The sequence below is a fragment of the Aedes aegypti genome, chromosome 3 (genome assembly GCF_002204515.2).
Source record: "Aedes aegypti strain LVP_AGWG chromosome 3, AaegL5.0 Primary Assembly, whole genome shotgun sequence".
Taxonomy (NCBI): Eukaryota; Metazoa; Arthropoda; class Insecta; order Diptera; family Culicidae; genus Aedes; species Aedes aegypti.
Genome location: NC_035109.1, coordinates 294,497,788 through 294,517,903, shown reverse-complemented (window position 1 = coordinate 294,517,903; position 20,116 = coordinate 294,497,788). Strand labels below are relative to the sequence as shown.

The following is a 20,116-nucleotide window of genomic DNA, read 5'->3' as shown; positions in this document are numbered from 1 at the left end:
GAGAGATAGTTCACAATTTAGATCCTTGCAACATTTCTAGAAGGATAATTGTGAATTTCGATTCCTTAGGGATCTTGATGAAATTCTTGTTAGATTTCCGTTTAGGTTTAGAGCAATTTTTTATGAGAATGAAAAATGGAATCTAAACGCGAATCGAGCAGTTAATTGACCAGTTCTTGAAAGCTCTTTCTGACAGATCACTGAAAAGGTTATTAGTAGATTGCTTAAGAATTCCGTTTGACGGATTTCTGAGATTATTGATGATACTGATTCTTGGTGAAGTGTTATCTGGATTACTGGTTTAACCTTTCGGTCGTCGCGCGATTTTTTGTAACGCGAGTAGTCGCGCGTTGTACTTTGTACAACACCCTTGGTTTTGCGAATATCCCAGGGGCCTGACTACTTAGAAAGATGGCGTCTTCGGCAAAGTTGTTCAGTAGCTCAAAGGGGTATCATTGATCGAGTTAGTTGATTCTTAATGTTGCAACCAGGTTACGCAAGTGAGCATGAAACATTTATTTTTCTTATCTCAGGATCTTGACCACTTAGAAAGATGATATCTTCGGAAAAGTTGTTCAGTAGCTAAAATAATGATAGCCCTTAACCCTCTAATACCCAAATTTTTATTTTCGATCTAAATATCATTTTTCGTTATCTAAAATTGTTCTAAACACGTTTTGGGCAATGATTTATTTTTATTCGCAAAGCTATGAATTTTGGTTTTCGATTTTTATAATTTTATTTTTGAACATCCCTATTCTTTTTTATTTTTTCTTGAAGCCTCTTCTGAGTACTGAATTTTGGCAATAATAAAAAATCACATTTTTACGGTACTTTTGAAAATATTAATTTTTAATTTTTTTTCGAAGCATGTTTATTTTCCGTGTAACTAACGGAAAAACAGATTTGAATTTATTTCAATACCATCAGGTTCTTCTTCTGTGAGAGGTTGATTGTAGAAAAATATTAGAGGTACGATTTTTTATATTACACGTTAAATTAACCCCAGGCATTTGTAGATTATACAAGAATACAATTTTTCAAACATTTTTCAAAAATACAAAAAAGTTTCAAAAGTCATAAAGAACTTCCCAAATATGCGTGTAATGAGCCTAGGTTTAAGCCAAAAATAAAATCATTTTTATTTTCGAGCTACAAAAAAATACACAAATTTGCAAAGTGTACCCCGTCTAAAGGCGGGGTTGGGTATTAGAGGGTTAAGCTACGCATCAACTTTGTCGATGATGCCATCCTTCTAAAAGGTCAGGATCCTGAAGTATCCGCAAAACAAAAGATTCGTGTTTACTAGCGCCGCCTGGTGGCAAAATTTTGAATCAACTAGCTCGAACAATGATAGTCCTTAACTTACTGAACAACTATGCCGAAGACGCCATCTATCTAAATGGTCTGGATCCTGAAATATCTGCAAAACAAAAGTAAAAGTTCCATGCCAACTAGTGCCACCTAGCGGTCAAATTCCGAACTAAATGAGGTACCATCAGATAGCGCTTTACCTCCAGAACAACTTTACTGAAGACCCCAAGTTTCGAAACTCGCTGGTGGTGACCAATCGATTAAGTTTTCAGCTCAAACGGGTGTTCGGATCTCTAGATCCGTGCTCTCGAAAATTTGAGGTTTGGCTTCGATTCATCTTCACCATAACTAGTCCTTGATATATGACAATGCTCTTATAAGGCCCCTGACACGATTTTGCATACACGCAGCGAACTTAACAATCGAAATTCATACATTTTGCCTTATGAAAGATGGAACGATTATTGCAATACGAACGCTTTATGTATCGTTTTAGCGCTTTCTCAAAAAAAAATTTGAGATCTTATGCCGCATGTCATTGCCTCACACAACTACACTTGTAAATACAAATAATAATACTTATAATTTTGTTTTAAAACCTGAAAAATACTGGAAATATCGGGGAATTTCATGTCTGTGGATATGTAGACACCCTGGAAAGGCAGTGAATTAATTTTGTTAATCTTTCTTCGTAGGTATGTTTTTCTTATTCAAAGTCAACCACTTTCACTGGTCTAATTAGCTTATCCGCATTTTGGTTGGTAGTGTACTTCGCAAAGTCCAAGAAAGCGGTTTGGCTTTTTGCATCGCCGGAGTGAAAATTTTATTTGATTTTCGTGTCTCGGTGGGCAGCTTCTTGTTGGACATTCGAGGTTGAAATATCTACTGGTGAGTTCGTTCCATGCTTTTGTTTTGTATGATTTAAATATGGTGGTTCTCTTTATTGCTTTATAGAGAAGGACACTACATTGAGGTATTTGTTCAACAAACAGTATAGAGAAGGTTACTTGAAACGTTATTTTGAGTTCAGAGATGCGTAGAACCTTGCGATCGATTGGCCGGTGTGCACACCACGTGCCTATCGACTCCTTGATGTGTTCATTCATTTATTTAGTTAACATCTACACAGATAACACTGAATCAACAATTTCACGCCACAATACTCGGTTCGTGGCCGCATCTCTTCATCCTCGGTTCTGCCCCACGCTCGCCAAATCGATACGCACTTGATCCGCCCACCTAGCTCGCTGCGCTCCACGCCTTCTTGTACCAACCGGATCCGAAGCGAACGCCATCTTTGCAGGGTTGCTGTCCGGCATTCTTGCAACATGCCCTGCCCATCGTATCCTTCCAGCTTTGGCCACCTTCTGGATACTGGGTTCGCCGTAGAGTTGGGCGAGCTCGTGGTTCATCCTTCGCCGCCACACACCGTTCTCCTGCACACCGCCGAAGATCGTCCTAAGCACCCGACGTTCGAAGACTCCAAGTGCTTGCAGGTCCTCCTCGAGCATCGTCCACGTTTCATGCCCGTAGAGGACTACCGGCCTTATGAGCGTTTTGTACATGGTACATTTGGTGCGGGCGTGAATCTTTTTTGACCGCAGCTTCTTCTGGAGGCCATAGTAGGCCCGACTTCCACTGATGATGCGCCTCCGTATTTCACGGCTAACGTTATTGTCAGCCGTCAGCAAGGATCCAAGGTAGACGAACTCGTCGACCACCTCGAACATATCCCCGTCTATCGTAACACTGCTACCTAGGCGAGCCCTGTCGCGCTCGGCCCCACCAGCTAGCATGTACTTTGTCTTGGCCGCATTCACCACCAGTCCAACTTTTGCTGCCTCGCGTTTCAGGCGGGTGTACAGGTCTGCCACCTTTTCAAATGTTCGGCCGACGATGTCCATATCATCCGCGAAGCAAACAAATTGACTGGTTCTCGTAAAAATCGTACCCCGGCTGTTAAGCCCGGCTCTCCGCATAACACCTTCTAGCGCAATATTGAACAACAGGCACGAAAGTCCATCACCTTGTCGTAGTCCCCGGTGGGATCCAAACGAACTGGAGTGTTCGCCTGAAACCTTCACACAATTTTGCACACCTTCCATCGTCGCTCTTATCAGTCTCGTGAGCTTCCCGGGAAAGCTGTTCTCGTCCATGATTTTCCATAGCTCTACGCGGTCGATACTGTCGTATGCCGCCTTGAAATTGATGAAAAGGTGATGCGTTGGGACCTGGTATTCACGACATTTTTGGAGGATTTGCCGTACAGTAAAGATCTGGTCCGTTGTCGATCGGCCGTCAATGAAGCCGGCTTGATAACTTCCCACGAACTCGTTTACTACGGGTGACAAACGACGGAAGATGATCTGGGATAGTACTTTGTAGGCCGCATTTAGAATGGTGATCGCTCGAAAGTTCTCACAGTCTAACTTGTCGCCTTTCTTGTAGATGGGGCAGATTACATCTTCCTTCCACTCCTCCGGTAGCTGTTCTGTTTCCCAGATTGTGCCTATCAGCCGGTGCAGACAAATGGCCAGCCTTTCCGGACCCATCTTTATGAGTTCAGCTCCGATACCATCCTTACCAGCAGCTTTATTGTTCTTGAGCTGGTGAATGGCACCCTTAACCTCCCTCAAAGTGGGGGCTGGTTGGTTACCATCTTCCGCAGTACTGACGAAGGCATTTCCTCCGTTGTCCCGTCCTTCATTGCCTGTGCTCTCAGCACCATTCAGGTGCTCGTCGAAGTGCTGCTTCCACCTTTCGATCACCTCACGCTCGTCCGTCAGAATGCTCCCATCCTTATCCCTGCACATCTCGGCTCGCGGCACGAAGCCGTTGCGGGATGCGTTGAGCTTCTGATAGAACCTACGCGTTTCCTGAGACCGGCACAGCTGTTCCATCTCCTCGCACTCCGTCTCCTCCAGGCGGCGTTTTTTCTCCCGAAAGAGGCGGGTCTGCTGTTGCCGTTTCCGTTTATAGCGTTCCACGTTCTGCCGGGTCCCTTGCTGCAGCATGACCGCCCGCGCTGCATTCTTCTCCTCCAAAACCTCCTGGCACTCCTCGTCGAACCAATCGTTCCGTCGACTCCGTCGACTCCGTCTCACGTACCCGACGTTGCTCTCAGCTGCATCGTTGATGGCTGCTTTTACTGTTCTCCAGCAGTCCTCAAGAGGGGCTTCGTCCAGCTCACCCTCTTCCGGTAATGCAGCCTCGAGTTGCTGCGCGTATGCCGCTGTGACATCCGGTTGCTTGAGCCGCTCTAGGTCATACCGGGGCGGCCGTCGGTACCGTACGTTGTTAACGACGGAGAGTTTTGGGCGCAGTTTGACCATCACCAGATAGTGGTCAGAGTCGAGGTTAGCGCCACGATAGGTCCTGACGTCGATAATGTCGGAGAAGTGCCGACCATCAATCAGAACGTGGTCGATTTGCGATTCTGTCTGCTGTGGTGATCTCCAGGTGTATCGGTACGGAAGGCTGTGCTGGAAGTAGGTGCTACGAATGGCCATATTCTTGGAGGCGGCAAAATCAATTAGTCGTAGGCCGTTTTCGTTCGTCAGCCGGTGGGCGCTGAACTTTCCAATCGTCGGTCTGAATTCCTCCTCCTGGCCAACCTGAGCGTTTAGATCTCCTATGATGATTTTGACGTCGTGGCTTGGGCAACTGTCGTACTCGCGTTCAAGCTGCGCGTAAAAAGCGTCTTTATCATCATCAGTGCTTCCGGAGTGAGGGCTGTGCACGTTTATTATGCTGAAATTGAAGAACCGGCCTTTGATCCTCAACTTGCACATTCTCTCATTGATCGGCCACCACCCGATCACGCGCCTCTGCATATCACCCATCACTATAAAAGCTGTTTCCAGCTCATGTGTATTGCCGCAGCTCTGGTAGATGGTATGGTTACCTCTAAACGTTCGCACCATTGATCCCTTCCAACACACTTCCTGCAACGCTACGATGCCGAATCCACGGTCCTTCAGCACGTCGGCGAGTAGGCGTGTGCTCCCGATGAAGTTGAGAGATTTACAGTTCCACGTACCGAGCTTCCAATCGCTAGTCCCTTTACGTCGCTGTGGTCTTCGCCGATTGTCCCGGTTCGTATTCTCTCGTTGATTATTCGTTGCTTGATTTTTTTACGGCTGGCTTGCAGGGCCTGACACCAACCCCCTAGATTTCCGAAGGACCATTCCCCCTAAATGTTCGGAGGACCATAGTGCGCAGTTTAGCTTAGAGTCCTTCTCTGGCACTCGGACGATGATCAGCCGCCCCTGACATGGGGAACAGACGCTGTTGTGAGCCGCTCCTAACATGGAGTACAGACGCTCCAGGTTTGCAAAAGCAAACCCCCCCTTCCCTGTCAGCATACGACCAAAGTTCCCACCGGGGGTTGGTTACCCGATCTTCTCTAAGGTTACTCGTACCCCGGCCAGTACCGCGAGGAGGTAGGGATGGGAGTTGCTGGGCAAGAGGCTAAGGACCGCACAAAGGGGTCTATTTTATTCCTTCAGGTACGCGAGGTACCAATGGTACGCCATGCCCAGCCATTTACCAACCTTGATGTGTGGTGAAGCTAAAACGATACATAAGGCGTTCGTATAGCAATTATCGTTACAGCTTTCATAAAGGCAAAATGTATGAATTTCGATAGTCCGGTTCGCTGCGTGAAGGATTGCTAAAATCCTTGAGTTTCTCGCACGACTTTCAATAAATAGACAGGAAAGTTACCCAGAAACATCTTATGGAGAATAGCGTCGTGCCACACCGAGTCGTACGCTTTTTCGACGTCGAGGAGAACCAACCCCGAAGATTTTCCTTGCTGGAAATTTTGCCTCACTTCATTTACCAAACGGACAATCTGATGACTTGTGGAATGGCCTTTGCGGAAACTAAACTGATCATGTGGAATGATATTAGTTGTTTCCAGGTGTTTTTTTTTTCAATGCGCGCTAGTATTATGCACTCAAAGAGTTTACTGACCGTTGGTAATAAGCTAATTGGCCTGTAGTTTGATGGCAATGTGGAGTCTTTGTTTGGTTTAGGAATGGCTACAACTATACACTCAAAAAAATTGCTACGTGAAAAATCACGTAGATCATTCCAAATTCATTTTGCTTTCACTTCACCTGACTAAGATAAAGATCACTAAGCCATTCATAACCATCAAATAGTGAATCGGTAAATGTTACTGAGGTTACCTATCGCACTTACGGGAAATTCACGTAGGTGCCTAAGTTCATTTTGACATCTGCATATTGTACGTACATTCGGCGTTGAGCGCAAATCCTAAGATGGCGCCCGCTTGATTTTTGCAGAACTTCAGAAGCTGCTGAACTTTAAACCCTGTGATTTTAAGGTAAATATGCTTTGAATACCGAAGAATCCCTGCATTACTTCATATTTTACACCTGATTTATAACCTCTATCAATTATAGCACGCGAAGGCTGCAACAAAACAGAACATACTCACAACATTTGGGAAACAAGATTCACAATGCTCAGATTGAATATAAAAATATCACAATCTTTTAGGTTTGTTTACATTTTCAAATTAGGAATTAGTTTTCTTCCAAAGCCTATTAGAGATAAGGTTGGTCTATATTCTAGTTATTTTAATGCGAAACCATCTAGGTCCTATTGAAACGCTTCGTAAAGGCTACCGGGAAATCCACGGAGCTCTTACTTGTAGCGCCGGTGGAATGGACGAAGTTCAAAAGTTCATGCGTTCATTCTGGGCTACCTATGATTAACGTAAGAGCTACGTGAAAAGTGCGATGGAAAAAAACCACGTATGTTTTCACGTAACAATAACGTTTGGATTATTTTGAGTGTAGCTTGTTTCCAACTGGGTGGAAAGGGTCTACCCCGTTTGACATAATGCCATTTGGCATAATGCCGTTTGGCATACAGTCGTTTGGCGTAATCGTCGTTTGGCATAACAGTTGTTTGGCATAATAGTCGTTTGGCATAATAGTCGTTTGGCATAATGGTCGTTTGGCATAATTTGAAAAAGAAAGATACTGTAGTGGTACAGTTATATACGGGACCATAAGATACGTCATAAAATACCATGTTCCTTTTTTTTTCAAATGACATGGGATAACTTCTTCTTCTTCTTCTTTCTGGCGTTCTGGCAAACGATTGTACCCCGTTTGGCATAAAGTCGTTTGGCATAAGGTCGTTTGGCATAAAGCCGTTTGGCATAAAGTCGTTTGGCATAATGGTTGTTTGGCATAATGGTTGTTTGGCATAATGGCCGTTTGGCATAATGGTCATTTGGTATAATGGCCGTTTGGCATAATGATTGACTTGGAATGAATATCGGCATTTTTGAAGCTTTTACCGAGATCAACATCAACCAGCTCATAGCAAACTTTTTTGGTAGGTTCATAACAAGCTTGGTGTTTGTTCAGAGATTCTCCAAACTATGGAAGTCAAAATATGTTGTGACATTAGAGAGCATTACTAAACTACTGGTGAAAGATAATTTTTCGTATAAATTGTTTAAGGATTTAACGCAAAAAAAAAAATTCTTCTCACAGCACAACTTAAATGAACAACACATTTTTAAAAGAAAATATTTATGGCAAAGTTTTTCAACGATTCAATATATATTTTGAATTTGGAAGTGTGCATCAAAACACCGTCTATTATCGAAAGTTGGGATAATTTTTTAATTAGGATAATATTTTTTCCAGCATATCTTGAAAGGAGATCATGCGATTGCAAAAAAAAATATGTCGAATATTGACAGGTTCTAAAGTAATTATCATCATAACAGCACGTTAGGAGCCCAGATAGCCGTAGCGGTAAACGCGCAGCTAATCAGCAATACCAAGCTGAGGGTCGTGGGTTCGAATCCCACCGGTCGAGGATCTTTTCGGGTTGGAAATTTTCTCGACATCACAGGGCATAGAGTATCTTCGTACCTGCCACACGATATACATATGCAAAAAATGGTTATTGCCATTGCTCTTAGTTAATAACTGTGAAAGTGCTCATAAGAACATTAAGCTGAGTAGCAGATTCTGTCCCAGTGGGGACGTAACGCCAGAAAGAAGAAGAACAGCACGTCTTGCAAGAATTGATAAAACAGTTAAATATAAAAGTAGTTGACATTAAGGTTTACCAAAATATAAAATTTAAAACAGAATAAATATAAAGAACAGCCTATTTTTAAAAGAAGGCAAAATTTATTATTAATTCAATATAAGATTGGGCGCCAAAAAATATTGCGGCATAATAAAACGAAAAGACATCAACACTTGCGTTCAGAATCATCAAAGTGATTGTGCTACTTTTTCTCAAAATTTCTCCGAATGTTTGTCCCCCGAATGCCAGAACGATAAGCAATCAAAAGAAGGAGGTATTCTGTCACTCTCGGCTGTACACATGTTGGCAAACATGCTGAGGACGGTAAAACTCGAAAGAACCGCCAATTAAATAAAGAAGGGTGCATATCAGATGGCCAGTTCGTTCACTACTCTAAAATGTATAAAGTTACTACAATTACAGTGCTAACAACTTTTCGGGGAAATGGGATAATCGGGAAAACGGAATATTAGGGAAACTGGCATTCGGGGAACTGGCGTTCGGGGAAACGACATTCGGAGAACCGACATTCAGGGAAAAGTAGCACAACCCATCGAAGTTACTGCAGTAATCGATTTCTCTTTTCGTTGATAACTTGAGTAGATCAATGCCGCTTTTTTGTCAGGCGAAAACAATAAAATATTTTAAAAATATAGCTCCAAAGAACAGCCTATGTATGAAAGAAGGTTAAATTTAAATTAACAGTTTTTATACCTATAATTATGGTTACATCATATGAGGAAATAAACAGAACGTTGAAAGATGGGTAAATTTGTGTTAAATATATCAAAATCTTCAGTGAAAATATGTATTCCAATAGTGAAACTCAAGAGTAGAACTAATATTTGAAAGAAGGGTTATTTCTTCAGAATTCGGAACAAGCCTGATGTCATCAGATAGATCCAATAGAAACGTAAAAACGAATGTCATGTTAAGAATTTCTTGGTTTCAGACTCATTATGCCAAACGACCATTATGCCAAACGACCATTATGCCAAACGACTTTATGCCAAACGGCTTTATGCCAAACGGCTTTATGCCAAACGACTTTATGCCAAATGACCTACCACCCTGGCAAACTGATCATGTGGAATGATATTAGTTGTTTCCAGGTGTTTTTTCAATGCGCGCTAGTATTATGCGCTCAAAGAGTTTACTGACCGTTGGTAATAAGCTAATTGGCCTGTAGTTTGATGGCAATGTGGAGTCTTTGTTTGGTTTAGGAATGGCTACAACTATAGCTTGTTTCCAACTGGATGGAAAGGGTCTACCCCGTTTGACATAATGCCATTTGGCATAATGCCGTTTGGCATACATTCGTTTGGCATAAAGTCGTTTGGCATAATCGTCGTTTGGCATAACAGTTGTTTGGCATAATAGTCGTTTGGCATAATGGTCGTTTGGCATAATTTGAAAAAGAAAGATACTGTAGTGGTACAGTTATATACGGGACCATAAGATACGTCATAAAATACCATGTTCCTTTTTTTTCAAATGACATGGGATAACTTCTTCTTCTTCTTCTTTCTGGCGTTTCGTCCCCACTGGGACAGAGCCTGCTTTTCAGCTTATTGTTCTTATGAGCACTTCCACAGGTATTAACTGAGAGCTTACTATGCCAATGACCATTTTTGCATGTATATATATATCGTGTGGCAGGGTACGAAGATACTCTATGCCCTGGGAAGTCGAGAAAATTTCCAACCCGAAAAGATCCTCGACCGGTGGGATTCGAACCCACGACCTTCAGCTTGGTCTTGCTGAATAGCTGCGCGTTTACCGCTACGGCTATCTGGGCCCCGTAGGCGTTGAATATATTTTTGTTCAAAATGCGCAATAATATCCCGGACACAATGACCCCGGGAGTCATGTATAATACAATTCCGAAAGAGCTTTATTGGATATTGGTTTCCTTGAAAAAATGAGGATTAGAAGTATGTCCTATCAATAATTGACAACGGAATGTACGATCGTGAGCAGTTTATGCACACCCCTTTGCTTAATCGAAGGAATTTGATTAAATTCAATGTTTTTCACAATTATGCCAAACGGCTATTATGCTTAATGACAATTATGCCAAATGGCCGTTATGTCAAATGGCATTATGCCAAACAGCTATTATGCCAAACGACTGTATGCCAAACGGCATTATGCCATACGGCATTATGCCAAACGGGGTAGACCCGGGTGGAAAATAGCATAGTTTGAGACAAGTTGAAAAAATTTTTTGCTAGAAACACAGAACCTTTCCTTGGAAGGTGTTTCAGAAGACAGTTCCTTATCCCATCGTGGCCTGGAGCTTTTTTTGTTTTTAGATTACGGATTACTTTGCTGACTTCTTTAGGTTTCACTAACCAAGAATAGTCTGCTGCTGGTAATAGTTGGTTGATTTGATCGACAGATCTTCCTGACGGTTTCGACGGTTTCGACGGTTTCACTGTCGCCATCCATGGTGTTATTTTGCGATTGGGCAAAGCTGTCTGCAAGTAATTTAGCCTTCTCTGTTGGTGTAGCATAAAGCGTGTTTCCACTTCGCAGTGGTGGGCTGTATTTGCATTTGTTCCTTAACGCTTTGGAAATACGCCAAACGGAATGGTCTCGGCGGTCGATTGTCTGCAAAGTCTCAACAAATTTGTTGTACCTAGCTTTTGCACATTGCTCTTTAATATTGTTGTTAAGAGATGAAACTATTTCCATCAGCAAAGGGTCTCTGGTCCTCATCCACTGGCGTCGACGTCTGTTTCGCAGTTGAATTAGGAGTTTGGTTACATTCGGGATACAGGTAGGCTTACCAGATGGTATCCTTTGGGAGGACATGTCCTCCTTTTGTATCATATGTCCTCCCGTCCTCCTTTGGGCTGAAAATGTCCTCCTTTTCTCAAGTAATGTAATATTGAATTTCATTATCATTATCAATTTCGTTATCTACTATTTCGTTAGTATATGTTGGGTGAGGATGAAGTAGATTTTTTTTTTTCAAACAATATGCGATATTTTCTACATGTTTGTAATATTTTTAAAATACTTTCGAATCGTATATGGATCAATATTATAAGTTTCCTGTGCAGACAATATTTAGATTTTGCAGAAAGATTTAGAAATTGTTCAAATATTAGTCATTTCTTACCAACATCATTTTTCTGAAACAGTACGAGTCTATTTATTCAAGCATAACAAATTTATTATACAAATTTCCACTTTTCAGAAAGTTAAAAAAAATACCTAACTAAATGAATTTTCCGTTCGTTCAAGAAATCACAAATTAAAACTTATTGAACCGCTAGGAGCAAGAGCAACAGATTTTGAACACGAAAATGGCAAAGCTTCTAACGTTGCTCTTGTTTTTAGGTTTGTGGTAAATAAAGTAGAAAATTATTATTACAGAGCGCATCTAGTCCAATTCTTTCCTTTGTCTTTTATTTTATTCTCAAACTAAACATTCAATAGAATTTCAAATTTAGAAAATGAGTGAATGTTTAGTAGCTGGATTCTATGCATTTATGTATTTTATATCTGTTAGAGCTGTTCTTCATGAAATTTAGCTTGAAGTTGAATTTGAAGTTCATAATGAAGAAGCCCATTTTCCACTTTATGATATAAAAACGGAATTTCCGTCGAACTTCCCTCCCCTTGGTTATGCGACCTTGCCGCGATGGGAGGGCATAACCCATTAGCCCATATGATGGAAACCAAAGGCGTAACCTGTAGTGGTGGTATCACATTTTGGCATTTTTTGCTTAAAGCCGCGTCATAATTCATATGGCATAGACGCAATAATATCTCGGATGTGATCCAACGGACATTCTGCGTCATTGATAGAATTGATGCCCATTTCAAATAATTAAACTATTCGAAGTGGACATCAATACTATTGGTGACGTTCAGTTTGCCTTTTGCTAACCAGAATGATCCGTAGCCACTCTTACTATTAGCTAGCTAGATACATCGTTATCATATACGACGTAGGGAATACTTAGGAACTCTTAGGAAAATGACTAGTAGATTCACTGAGTAGAAATAAGTGGCGACAATCTTATTTTAATATGGTTTTTACATTGCCATAATAAGAAATACCACTTTTGTAACAGCGGTATAAATAATCTAATTCCAGCTTCATTTTCGCAAAATTTACAAGTAGAAAGTAGGCGTTGTGAAGCATTGCATTTGCCACCGAAAAGTGAATCTTGTAGGAGACTGTAATAGAAGCCTAAGGTAACTTTACTCTTCAATATTCACTATAAAAATGACTATGGAAAGTAAGACGCTGAGATCGATCAGATAAGGAAAGCGACTTTTTTCTTTAAGGATATATGAACGTAATGACCAATAAATATTTTTAACAACAAAAAATGAAATTAACTAGAACTACTACTAAACAGCCTAATTTTGTTAAGACTTGACGACACTTGACATTTAAGACTCTAATCTTACGTAAAAGACAATAGTAATCAGAATAGCACTTTGAATGACAAATTATTCAAAACCATTTCGACTAGACAGTATTAGTAATGCACTATTATTTCAAACAAATTCTAATGGAGCTGCTGATTTTCATAATGCTTCCTTTTCTCAGAAGCAAGGGAATATGGGTACTTTTCAAAAACTACCACGTCACAATACTAATTAAAAACAGTGTTCATGTGGGCGCCATTGCCTAGTCCGTCTGAGTATTGGTCCTGGTAGAGGGGAAACTTGGCAAGACCGAGCAGACCGAGGGTTCAGCCTTGACAAGTTAAGCTGTCAGGCAGCTCCAACTAAATACCATACAAAAAAAAAAAAAAAAAAAAAAAAAAAAAAAAAAAAAAAAAAAAAAAAAAAAAAAAAAAAAAAAAAAAAAAAAAACGAATTTCCGTCGAACTTTAACGAAAGTTTTGAGTGAAATGGGTGAAATAAAATCTCACTAGAGTATCTCAAAATCTAGGGCGGTAATTTCACACAATTCTCGGATGATTTCAAGCAAATTCCTGGGTAAAATTATCTAAAATATTAGAAAGATTCCATGAAAAATTTTGGACACGATTAAAAACCATTGACATGAATTTTATGGAACACTTGTGCAAGATTTTCAGAAGTGTTTGGCAGGGTTCTTACCGAATCTTTAGCAGTATTCTCCTGCAAAACCATGGACAGGGCAGTCACAAAATTCTAAGTGGGGTGTCAATAGAGTTCTGAGCAGGGAAACACCAGACAGCGGTTTCAAAGATTCCTGGACAGGATTACAAAACAAATCTTGATTCTTACATTATGCTATTCAAAATTTTCACAAGTTTCTTATAAAACCTTGGACAGATTTTTCAAAATAAAGGACATCACTCTTTTAGAATCTTGAACAGGACTTTCAGGAACAGTATGGATTCTGAAGGAATTCTGAGTCGTTTTCTTATAAAAACTTGGACTCTATTTTCATAAGGCTCAGGATAAGATAGACACAAACACTCGGATAAGGTGCTAAAAGACAAGTATCTTTTTCAATTTTTCAAAGTTCAAATATATTTTTATTGACTGACTTTTGTTCAGTTTCAGGTAAACAGATTCGTTAGTGGTCTTAAAAAAAATGACCCGCCACCAAATTTGGCCCGCGGTTCAAAAAGGTTGGGCAGGCCTGCTTTAAGGTTTGTTTAGCGCGGTAACATTTTTTATCAGTACAATCTAATCCAAAAAAATGTGGTATGGTAAAATCTGAAATGTCCTCCTTTTTCAAACCCAATAACACAAAATGTCCTCCTTTCTTAAAAATCCTTCTGGTAAGCCTAGATACAGGCGACTTCGTAAGGCCTTGGGACGATTGTCGGAACTGCAATACGTTCTGCTTCTAACACGCTGTTTTTGAAATAATCGATGGCAGCATCGACCCCTACTTCGTCACGAATGCCCGTTATCAGTGGATCGGTTATATTGAGTTTGGAGTTTACTATTCTTTGGAACGTAATCCAGTTGGCTCGTGCATAGCATCGTACAGTATGCACGAGTTGCTCGGGCTCTCTAGAAGGCTTGATTTCGAATGTTACAGGAACGGACGACAACTCGTTCTGGGTTATACTGGCTTTGTCATGTCGAGCTGATTGTTGGTTAGTACTAAGTCTAGTGTAGATGGCTTACCACGTCCAAAAGGAATGAATGTCGGAGAGTCTGGATAGCTGACATAGAGACCGAGACGAGCCGCTTCCTGCCATAACAAGTTGCCTGCCCTATTGCCTTTGAACAATTCCAGCGGCGGTGTCTAGCGTTCAAATCTCCAACCAGAAAGAAAGGTTCGGTACGATTGGAAAGAGTACGGATATCACGTCGAAAAAGTGACCAATCAGCAGAAACATTTAATTGGCTGTACTGTAATTCCTTTCGGGTTGCTATTAGGACGCCTCCACCTCTGTCAACCTCATCGTTCGTAGGGCGATCGAGACGGATGCAATGGAAATTCGGATGGAGGAAAGATATACTGGGACACAGCCAAGTCTCAGTGACGACTGCTACGTCTATGTTATGCCGTTCGGCGAATTCGAAAAACTCCAACTGCTTACTGTGAATGGATCTCCCATTCCAATTAACCAATCGTAACGTGGCTGTATTAGACCTTGTAAACGTATGTCAAAATTAGCTCGGAAAGAGCTAGAAATTGTTCCGTTTTGCTTCGGCAACCCTTCAGTCGCTGAAATAAATCCTTCGCCAAACACATGAACTCGGTGACACTGAATAGATCGGCGCTTTTTTCAGCAACGTATTGCTGAGTATTTGGGCGTTGAGCTCGACCTTGAAGAACTTGGGAAAAAGTCAAACCGCCGACATTATTTGGTTGACAGTTGTGACTCGGTTCGCTGGCGTGGATACTGGCCGATCTACGATTTTCTGGTTGCGATTGCGAATGAACACCAGTGACGTTTTTCTTGGAGCGCATTCGTTTCGTTTCAAGTTCCTTAATGTAGTTTTTGCGAGCTGGACAGCCACGAAAATTAGCAGTGTGATTGCCACTACAGTTTGCGCACCGAATTCCGTTACGCAGAGTTTGTCTTTCAGCAGTATTGAGGTCTTTCAGGGCAGCCTTCGTCGGTAATCTACAGCTGGTTGTGGTATGTTTCTCACCGCATTTTACGCACAGTGGAGAAACATTACAATGACGCATGCCATTGCCAAATTTTTGGCAGCGATAGCATTGTACCGCATCAGTTGCTCGCTTTGAGAAAAATCTCCATTTCACAGTGGTGCTAAACAAACCAGTGATTTTCTGGAGCTCAGTGAGTTTTACCGAACCTTTTTCTAAGCACAGAAGATACAGCACACTCTCCTCAGAGCCGAACACTGCTAAAAAAACACTTTCATTTCTAGTGGGCGAACACCATGCAAGTGCAATTCCTCCTTCAATTCATCCAGATCGTACAACGGCAGCCCAGAAAGAATGATACGTTACTGGTTGTTTACTTGTTGGGGTGTGTGTGAAAAATGTCTTGTTCCCATCACTAAGCGCTTTGATTGCAGCGTTGAAATAGTCTTCGTTAGAGACGGTAAGCTGAGTCCCCGATTTCACAGCCTTCATGTGATATTCGGTCTGGGGAATATTGGCCAAATTCAACAGCTCGCGGGTTTGCTTTGTGCCAATATTGATAATGGAGGCGGCACTTCTTCGTGTTGATGGTTGAGGCAACTTGGGAATTTACATTCACATTGGTCGAACGTACTTCATCTGGATCCATGTCGGCCAGGAGATCGAACCTGTTCTCAGTTTCTACCATAGGCTGAGGCTGCAATTGCTGACTGGAGATCGAATCATATTCAGGCAGAGAGTCGTTGTTGTTTGAAAATCGTCGCCTTTTATTTGCTTGGTCATGATCACAGTCATCCATCGATGAGGTTAGAAACGACGAAGGGTTTGATGAATCAACATAATTACGGCGAATAATTATGTTTGATCCACATCTTTGGGCCGCAGACGACTGCCGCTAGCCACTTTGATAACTTTCGAGATTTAATCATGCAAAAATAATCGATTGAACCAAAATTAATTGTAGCTCTTACGTCCACACTCTCCGGTTGACAGATCGAAACTCAAACGTTTTATGAAATATCGTAAAAACGCGTCAGTCACGTGGGAAAAATGCAGAAATTACAACACTGATTCTCGGTAATCATGCATCCTGAAACCTAATCGTTTGTTCCCCTGCCTTCCAGGTCATTACCGAGGGACGCCTAATACTGGAGTTCACCTTTGACGATCTGATGCGGATAAAGTCATGGCATTTTGCGGTGCGGGCGCACCGGGAACTGATACCCCGCTCAGTAGTGGCAATGCATACCCAACAGCCGGACCCGTCGATGCTCGAGCAGCTGACGAAAAATATCACCCGGCAAGGAATTACCAACTCGACACTAAACTATCTGCGCGTGAGTGTGATGTTTTATAGACATTATCGGGAGGAGCGAAACGCGGCATCAGTTGCACGTCCCGAAAGGGTGTTCCTCCCGTAGGAACTCCCTTTCGGGGGGTGATTCTGGCCGCCCCACACATTTCCGATTGTTTTAACGTGATTTTCCTTCTCCATTGTCTTCCCCCTTGCAGCTATGTGTGATATTAGAACCGATGCAGGAATTAATGTCTAGGCACAAAGCGTACGCGCTGAGTCCGCGCGATTGCCTCAAGACGACCCTGTTCCAGAAGTGGCAACGGATGGTGGCACCGCCGGGTAAGTTGTGTTGGACGACCGATGACCGTAAAGTACTCAAAGAACCTAACCGTATTCCAGACGCGCAACGTCCAGCCAACAAACGGAGAAAACGCAAGGGCTCCAGCTCCGGGGCGGGGGCGGGCAACGCTGGACCACCGGCGCCGAGTAAAAAACGATCACCCGGACCGAACTTCTCGCTGGCGTCGCAGGTGGTGAGTGAAAAACATTTATATTTTGCTTTTACTAGGTATATTTGAACTATTTTTTTTTCGTTTTCCTTAAATTTTGCTTTTATGTTAGCATCGCTTATCTCGTATTACCTACCTAGTTTAACCCGTCTCCGCCGTGCAAAAAGAAAAAAGTTCAAATTGTTGCTGTTTCGAAAGTGTGGATCTCGATCTGAAAATATATGATTTAGAATCACTGATCTAGATGAATTGTTGGGATAATAACTCACTGAATTTCATAAATAATGGCTGGAAGCATTTTTGTTAGATTCCCTTTGAATATTGACTATGAAGTTGAACTAACCTTAACACTTTTATTACAGCAGCTAATCTTCCGAAAATAATTTTTACTTGTTATGTGCTTTGCAGGACGTAATGGTGGTAGGTGAACCCTCCCTGATGGGTGGCGAATTTGGCGACGAGGACGAACGGGCTCATTACCAGCTAGAAAACACGCAGTACGATGCGGCCAACTCCCTAGAGCATGAAAGTCACAACGCGTTCGGTGGTCACAACGATTCGCCGATGACGGGTCCGGGTGGCCCTGGTGGTCCCAACTCGTGGCAGGTGGATCGGGGCGGTGGCCCGGGGGTGCCGAACAATAGCGGGCCGGCCAGTCAGGATTCGGACAAGAAGAAGCCCCTCGGTGTCCCAGTGACAGTTGTAATATTATAGGGTGAAGGAGGAGAACCCGTTAGAGCAGAGCGGAGCGCACCCTAGCTGCAGAGCTCTACAAAACTACCCGCCGCCCCCTCCCTTCTTGGAACTGGCACCGTGACCCCGCGCATACATACCAAGAATTAGACCGCAACAAACAACCGGAAGCGAAGCGAAGCAACAGCAGCAACAAAACCGAATGCTCATCATCTTTCCTGCACGATTTCCCGTCGGGGTCTTAATCCGGTATCCGGATTATCCGACGGCGACGTGGGACGGACGGACGGGTAGCATGCGCCATCATTGCCCGGTTTCGGGACCGTTTTGCGCGGAAAGTGAGAGAAAGGACCGCAACGGATCCGGAACCAAACCATTTTTTTCGTTCTCCTGCGGATAACAGGATTTCCTATAGTGTTTATCGAATGAGCGAGATATTTTGGGACGAGGTCGCGTGAAAATACTTAACATTTTGGCCGCTACGCTCCGATTTTTGTAAGGTACTGTGCAGATTAGCTGCGTCCACCGCTGCCGGAAAGTTGGTGGTCGCGCCTAAAGTTTAGGTTATTGGAATAAACATTATCTTTTATTCATTGATTGTAGCAAAGGCTTGGTGGTGTCTTGACATTATAATTCATTAATAATTTATCGAAATTTCAAATTGGTGGCGTTTCTGTTTTTAGATTTGGGTAAGGAAGAAACAAACCAAGTTCAGAAAAGAGTTCAGGGATCGCTTTACGAAATTGAGGGTTAGGAATATGAGTCTGTTTAGAATTTGTACCAAAACAACGGCACATTTGGGATCATTCTTCGAGTTTTCACAAAGATTGTCATGGCAAATCTATCTGGGATTCTCCCAGGATTTTCTCCAAAAGTTAAATTTAAACCAGATATTCTTCTGCAGTTTTTCTCCAGTCGTTACCTACTCCAGGAGATATTCTGACGATTTATTTTTTCACGAAAACCTCTCGAAGGCTTGCGTTGATTCCAGGGTTTTTGTGTAAACTCGCTCTGGGTTTTTTTTCATGAATTCCTGTATGAATCTTCAAGTTTTTACTGTGGCGATTTTCCAACCATTTCTACAGGGATTCCCTTAAAAATTCCTTCACTGAATGTACCGGTAAATCTATTAAGAACTTGTCCAATATTGTTTTAGAATTCAAATATTCGTCCAGAAATTCCTAATGAAGCTGCGCAGATTTGTCTAGGAAAAAAATCGTGAGTTTTTCTCATGTAAAGTCTCCACGAATTGTTCAAAAGTTTCAACAACAGTTCTTCCGACTATTACTACACATTTTTCAGCAATTCTGTGCGATTTTCATCTGGTATTCCTCCAGTAGTTTTCATTATAGATTACTTTCACAAATATCTTCAAGCATTTCTTCAACAATCGCTCCAATCATTTTTGAAAAATACCTTACAAAATTCCCTGGAGAACGCTTAAGGAGGTTTCTTTAGATAAGATCGTGATTGGTTTTCCAAAGAAGTAATGCTTCTGCAAAGAATCTTAACTTGGGTGTTTACATAGAGAATACCTATTTGAAGAAAATCTCAGAAAAAATAAGGGATGAATTTCTGAGGGCCAAGGATTACCTCGAGCAATTTCTGGAAGAAATTTTAAAAGAACTTCTGCAGAAGTCTCTAAAGAATTACCAAAACTAGTGATGTTAACAATCGCAGTAGTTGACATGTTTACGTTGACATTCGACAGCCCTTGCCTTCAGCATTCACTAAACGAGCGATGAAACGAGCGTCGGAAAGAAAAATGTCAATTGAATGCAGCTGACCACGATGGCGTTACCAGAAAATAGTACGGTTTTGTTTATTTTTATCAATTTTCGTAATAACTGTTACTTTAATTGTATGTGTGTCAGATTCGACATAACAAGCAAGATTACAACGCAGACAAAATTAGCTATTCTTATTGTTTATGGTCGGACATTTTTTAAAATCTATGATAAATTCATGATTTATGAATATGTCATCGTGTCAGACGACATTCATTCCACAGTTTTTGTGTTTCTTGATGTTGATTATACCGCTTATGCTGTGTGTGAGAGGAATCGTTAGCGGATGAGTTCAGAGAAATCATTTGACTGCGGGCTGACCATAAAATCGAAACGGACGTCGCAAATAATGGGAAACTGGGAACATCAGTGAATGGATTCCGGAAGAAAC

The 20,116-nt window shown here is 41.9% G+C and overlaps 1 protein-coding gene across 9 annotated transcripts in view; it reads left to right on the top strand.

Annotated features, from left to right (window-relative positions):
- Window positions 1–20,116, top strand: part of LOC5574293 (LIM domain-binding protein 2) — a 77,825-nt gene extending 57,709 nt beyond the window's left edge. For 7 of the 9 annotated variants that reach the window (XM_021853920.1, XM_021853927.1, XM_021853925.1 and 4 more), the window contains exons 7-9: window positions 16,564–16,776; window positions 16,952–17,269; window positions 17,654–20,116. In XM_021853920.1, the coding sequence (XP_021709612.1) occupies window positions 16,564–16,776; window positions 16,952–17,269; window positions 17,654–17,959 (837 nt within the window). In that variant the 3' untranslated portion in view covers window positions 17,960–20,116. The remainder of the gene's footprint in view (window positions 1–16,563; window positions 16,777–16,951; window positions 17,270–17,653) is intronic. The other 2 variants (XM_021853928.1, XM_021853929.1) reach the window with 2 other exon arrangements.